The sequence below is a fragment of the Littorina saxatilis genome, linkage group LG3, assembly GCF_037325665.1.
Source record: "Littorina saxatilis isolate snail1 linkage group LG3, US_GU_Lsax_2.0, whole genome shotgun sequence".
In the NCBI taxonomy this organism is placed as follows: Eukaryota; Metazoa; Mollusca; class Gastropoda; order Littorinimorpha; family Littorinidae; genus Littorina; species Littorina saxatilis.
In genome coordinates this window covers 64,193,829-64,200,315 of record NC_090247.1, presented here as the reverse complement: position 1 = coordinate 64,200,315, position 6,487 = coordinate 64,193,829, and the positions used below count along the sequence as shown (strand labels likewise).

At 49.3% G+C, this 6,487-nt stretch overlaps 1 protein-coding gene across 1 annotated transcript; it reads right to left on the bottom strand.

Annotated features, from left to right (window-relative positions):
• Nucleotides 1-788: 788 nt before the first annotated feature.
• LOC138961275 (uncharacterized) lies at nucleotides 789-5,177 on the bottom strand. The gene has a single exon (XM_070332878.1). It carries the CDS (start codon nucleotides 5,175-5,177, stop codon nucleotides 789-791), a length of 4,389 nt encoding a protein of 1,462 aa, XP_070188979.1.
• Nucleotides 5,178-6,487: the final 1,310 nt, after the last annotated feature.

Sequence of the window (6,487 nt, the reverse complement as noted above, 5' to 3'; positions counted from 1 at the left end):
CGCACCTTCCCGTCCGGTCTGTCTTCGACAGTAAACACTGAAAGCCTAGAAGGCCAAAGTCAATATTCTCCCCAAAAATATAAGACACGTGACTTCCTCCTCCAATAGACATCATTATTAGGGATGAGGAGGAAGCACAATGACTAAACTTTGGTTTCCTTCTACGATATAATTTACCATTATAATGATTTCCTTTTAAACCCTATGATGAACACTATTTACAACAACACAAAGACGAGACAAAACAGTACAACTGGTAACTAATGTAGGTTCCCTGTCCCCTGCCACCGGCCGCTAATTCACCTTCAGCAAAAACTGACAAAAATCTATCCAATTAGACCAAGAAATTTGACTTACCTCACACAGGCTAATGAAAAACATCGCGCACTTTACGCAACCGACTTTAACAAAGTCCACAGTAGACGTACATTACTACTGAAAATAACTTCGAACTCAAACGACAATTCACACACGAATTTCGAAGCCGTTCGAACAAACATCTGGTCTCGGCCGAGACAGAAAAAAGAATGCCTATGAATTTCTCAGTCAGCAACCAGGTAAACGGTGAACCCTACAAATAGCGCGCAGCTTACCGTGAACGTCCCGTGCAATGCGTGCAAAGCGTGCAAGGCGCGAATCACTGAGCTAAGCCCAGCTACCGGTCTTCCCACCTTGACACAGGTACCTGTCAGCAACGCCCGACCAAGGAACCTTATAACTACATACAACTGTCCGCGACAATGCCCCCCAAGTTAAGCATAGACATCTGTCTACACGGCAAAAGATCCCTATTTAACGCATGCCCGACTGAGGTAGTCGGCTCCCACGTTGCGACTACCGGGAATCACCCGCACGGTGAAACTGTAGGCTTGCAACAACAAACTCCAGCGCATGAGCCTGCTGTTCACCACCTTTGCTGTCTGCAGGTAACGCAGTGGTTGGTGATCTGTCTCCAACACAAACGTCTGTCCGTACAGAAATGGCTGGAACTTCTGGGTAGCCCATACAACGGCCAGACACTCACGTTCAATGGTGGAGTACTTGCTCTCCGGGGGGGACAACTTCCGGCTGGCGTAGGCGACAGGGTGGAACACGCCATCCTTTTCTTGCAAAAGCACAGCTCCCAGTCCATGATCAGAGGCATCCGTCCGGAGCGTGAATGGCTGTGACAGATCCGGCAGTTGCAAAACTGGCTTTGAGGTCAGCCTGGCTTTCAGAGCCCTGAATGCCTTCTCACACTCGGCTGTCCAAACCACGGTGTTGGGAGAATTCTTCTTTGTCAGATCAGAGAGCGGCAGAGCAATTGCAGAGAAATTTGGAATGAACTTCCTGTAGTATCCGGCTAGACCAAGGAACGCCCGAACTTGCTTCTTGGTCTCTGGAACCGGAGCCTCATCAATTTTCTGCAGCTTGTCGTCCTCAGGTAAGATCTCACCCTTCCTCACCACGTGACCCAAGAAACTCAATTCCTCGAACCCAACGAAGCACTTCATCGGTCTGGCAGAGAGATTGGCCTGCTCAAGGCGCCGCAACACAGCCTCCAGCGCAGCCAAATGTTCCTTCCAGGTTTCGGTCGCCACCAGAATGTCGTCCATGAAGTTATGAACGTCGTTCCTCCCCAGCGGTTCCAGCAAAGCCCTCATCATACGGGAAAACACAGCCACGGCGTTCTTCAGTCCAAACGGCATGACTGTAAACTGGAACTGGCCTACCGGAGTGGTGAACGCAGTCATGGGACGGACGTCGTCTCGGATGGGTATCTGCCAATACCCCTTGGAAAGATCAAACTTGCTGAAGTAAGTCGCTCGACCCAAACCAGCGAACAGGTGTTCCACATCTGGGAGTGGTTCAGCATCGAAGACTGTCACATCATTCAGCCGCCTGTAATCCACACAAAAGCGAACCTTCCCATCCTTCTTGCGGATGAGCACAACAGGGGCGTTGTAGGGAGAAGCAGCCGTTTCGATAACACCCAACTTCTTCATGGCCTGCACCTCTTCCTTGATGGTCTCTACCTTGGCATAAGGTAAAGGGTACTGTTTCACTCGAACCGGTTTCGCGGATTCCACCGTCATGTCAAAAACGGCTAAAGGCGTCTGCAGGGGGACATCAGTAAGAACTCTCTCGTGCCTCTCCGCAATCTCCAACACCTGACGTCGTTGCTCGGCAGTCAGTGTAGCAGACAGGTTGATGTCCTTCACCGTTTCTTCGCCCTCCAAGCAGGGCAGAGGTAGTTCCCGATCAGGCGAAATCATCTCCTCAGTTTCTTCAACCACCGCCACCGCTACGGTGGGTATCCCATCTGAGGGGTCCGCAGTGTTTTGTCGGTCTCTGTACAACTTGAGAAGATTGGCATGGTACAGCTTCTCACGCCCGTAGATCCGAATCCTGTAGTCTGACTCGCCTTTCTTCTCCAAAACGTCGAACGGTCCCTGCCAACACAACTGCAGCTTGTTCTTCTTCTGCGGCAGCAGCAACAAAACCTTGTCTCCAGGCTGGAACTGTCTTCGCACTGTCTTCCGGTTGAACACCTCCGCGTGTTTCTGTGCAGCAGCTGACAGATTCTGACGCGCCAGTTTGCAGGTTTCCTCAATCCGGTTCCTCAAGTCAACCACATACTCAGAAGTCGTACGAACTTGTTCATCGACTTGCTCCTCCGTCCATAGGTTGCGAAGAACAGACATGGGTCCTCGCACTGTCCTGCCGTATAGAAGCTCAAAGGGAGAGAATCCCAGACTCTCCTGTGGAACTTCACGATAAGCGAAGAGGAGTGCAGGAATGTAGCGATCCCACTGCTTCGGTTTCTCTTGAGCAAGCTTGCGTAGCATGGTCTTGAGTGTTCCGTTGTACCGTTCCACCAATCCGTTTCCTTGCGCATGGTACGGAGTAGTCGCTAAACCCTTGATGGCCAGCAAACGCTCCACTTCTTTCATCACCTCGGACATGAACTGGGTACCACGGTCTGTCAAAATCTCTGAGGGGATTCCTACTCGAGTCCAGACTGCCCACATCGCTTCTGCAACCTTCACAGCCTCAATCGACTTCAAGGGAATGGCTTCCGGGTACCGAGTAGCGTAGTCCACAAACACTAAGATGTACCGGTTACCAGACTCAGAAGCAGGGATGATGGGACCCACCAGATCGATCGCCACACGCTCGAACGGCGTATCGATGAGAGGCATCTTACCTAACGGTACCTTCTGTGGCTTATGAGAAACCTTCTGACACTGATCGCAAGACAACACAAAGCGACGTATGTCTGCGCACATACCTGGCCAAAAAAACTGCTGCCAAACTCGATCACGTGTCCTCTGGACACCCATGTGACCTCCCATAGGCGGTTCATGGGCCAACTTGATAACACCTAACCTCAACTGCTGGGGAACAACAACCTGAGTATAGACGCTACCACCACCGCGATACTCACGGTACAGAATCTTCTTCTTCCAAACAAACCCAACTTCACCGGAGTGACCAGACGTTCTGACGTCTCGGCGATCTGCCGCCTCACGACAACTCTTCAAAGTCGAATCATTCCGCTGAAGGTCATGCAACTGCTCAGGGGTGACTGTTTCTAGCCCTGGAGCAGCAACATGTAACAAAGTCGACTTCTTCCCTTCAGCGGCAGCCTGAGCACGAGTGACAACTGACACAACCTTGGACACAGCGTACACTGGAAGAACAATCGAGTCACCCAGCCGGGCGTGATTACCTACAATGAAATCAGCAACAGGTGTATCCATGACGATAGCCTCAACCTCACCAGTGTAGAAAGGACATTCAACCTGAACCTTAATCACTGGATAGCGCCTCTTGATGTCTTTCTCAGCCATAGAAACCTCAAGATCCTGTCCTGTGAACTGAGACCTGGAAACTAATGAACTCTTCACGACACAAACCTGAGATCCAGTATCACGCAACCCCTCCACTGCAACACCATCTACCACAACCAGGCATCTCGGGTCGTAGTCTTGCTGGCTACAGGGAGTACACAAAGTAGGTACACTGACGGGCGGTAAAGACTTCTCAGGACCACTATTCACCGCTCCCGTCGACTTGCTCTTCTTGGGGCAATCCCTAGCCAAATGTTTGGGGGACTCACAGATGTAACACTTCCTACCGGATGTACCAAATGAGTTATCTCCACTTTTCTGCTTTTCACCAGCGTCAGCCTTTCCACCCTGATCACGATCATGCTGAAAAAACTTCTTACTGTCACGGTGTGCTTCAAAATGAATCTCAGCGGACTTAACTGCTTCGGCTAACGTCTGAGGTTTTTTCTCCTTAACGTACGCGGCCATGTCCGCGCTCAGGGTCTGCAAGAACTGTTCCAGCAAAACCAACTGTTTCAGTTCTGTGATCTCGGAAAGCTCATGCCACTTAGTCAAATTCTCTTCAATGCGAGCACCGAACTGTCTGAACGTTTCATGTTCTTTTCTCTTGCAGGTTCTGAGACGACGGCGGTAGGTTTCGGCTGTGAGCTGATAGCGGCCTAATAACGCGACCTTCAAACCGTCATAGTCGTCTGCGCTATCATCATCAAGAGTGTTGTACACTTCTACAGCCCTACCCGACAACCTAGTCGAGACCCTAGTTGCCCACGTATTTCTCTTCCACTTGTACAAGGTAGCGACTCTCTCAAACCTTTTCAACCAAGTAGCTATGTTTTCTTTGCTCTCATCAAACATCGGTATGGAAGGCCGAAAACCACGAAGGTCACTAGACCCTTCTTCACCTGAGGAATCTCCCTCATTATCAGCTCCATCCCTACTTCCTTTCTTCACCCTCTTACTTTCCGACTCTCTCTGCAGGAGTTGCATGCGAAGGTCATGCTCTTCTCTTTCTTGCCTAAGTTTTTCTTCCGCGGCTTTCTCATCCGTCTCTCGCTGAGCTTGAACATACTTAACTCTCTCATCAGTCTCTCGACGCGCTACTTCTAGCTTGTCCTGATAAGCTTCCCTTTCCAGCTCTAGCTTGTCCTGATAAGCTTTCTCTTCCAGTTCTAGCTTGTCCTGATAAGCTTTCCTTTCTAGTTCAAGTTTTTCCTGTTTCTCATCTTCACGGGTCATCCGCTCGGCAATAAACTCAGGAATACTGGCAGATTTAACACCTAGCTCCTCAGCAAGGGAACGCCACCTAGCAATCCTATCCGAACTACTTTCCGTCCTAGACGCCATGATAGCACTATCATCAAGAACACGACCAGAACGAAGTTCCATAAACAAGAACCAACTAGCAAACGGTTAGCCAAAACATGAAAAATCAAAACAAGGCACAGCTGACTGGCAACAAGGACAGGAAACCCACAAGGTTACCGGACAACAACAACAAAAGCTAATTAACTACAGTACATCAGTGTCCAGTGTATGGGAAGTGTGGCCAACGACAAAAATGAAGTGAATTCCTTGAATTCAAAGAGAATTTATCCTGGCAAGCTCGCCATTGTCGCGTGCATGCACGTTTGCATGTTTAGTTTTTCACACAAAAACTTTGGCCACACCACACAGCACTCACAGAACACCGATGTAAATAAATGAAAGTATTTAATAGTTCCCAGTTGGGTGAAATATGGGGGTGACGATGGATGGAACAATGAAAGGGTTACCACGAATGCATGAGGATGAACATAATGAACATGAGAAAGTACACAACAGTCAAAATAATGTCAACAAACGACATACGAGACAATCAGGACAGTCAAACACAAAGCACGTACGTCATAAAGGCCCTCCTCATTCCATAAATGATATCTATCGTAAGAAAGTACTTATCTACACGTTCGACGAATTCAGGGGGGGGGGGGGTGCGCCCTCGGGTCGACACCTGCGTCTCTGTCGCGGGGGTGAGAGAATCAGCCCAGTTAAGAGCTGTCACACGGCACACACTCTGCAGCGACGGCGCCGGTTCGATGTTGCTGCCCAACAGCAGCGTGGTTACGCCGCTGTGACGTTACAAGATAGCTGCTCAAAACAGCGTGATGAAGCCTCGGAGAAGATCCAGAGGGGCTGCTCACACAGCAGCGTGGGGGTGACGATGCGAGAGTCCAAACTGGCTGCTCAAGCAGCAGCGTGGTGGTGCCTCCTCCATGCTGTGAAGCTAGGGTTCGCACCTTCCCGTCCGGTCTGTCTTCGACAGTAAACACTGAAAGCCTAGAAGGCCAAAGTCAATATTCTCCCCAAAAATATAAGACACGTGACTTCCTCCTCCAATAGACATCATTATTAGGGATGAGGAGGAAGCACAATGACTAAACTTTGGTTTCCTTCTACGATATAATTTACCATTATAATGATTTCCTTTTAAACCCTATGATGAACACTATTTACAACAACACAAAGACGAGACAAAACAGTACAACTGGTAACTAATGTAGGTTCCCTGTCCCCTGCCACCGGCCGCTAATTCACCTTCAGCAAAAACTGACAAAAATCTATCCAATTAGACCAAGAAATTTGACTTACCTCACACAGGCTAATGAAAAACATCG

Bases quoted from the DNA above. Each gene is read 5' to 3' on its own strand.
- LOC138961275 (XM_070332878.1), bottom strand. From the start codon at position 5,177: ATGGCGTCTAGGACGGAAAGTAGTTCGGATAGGATTGCTAGGTGGCGT.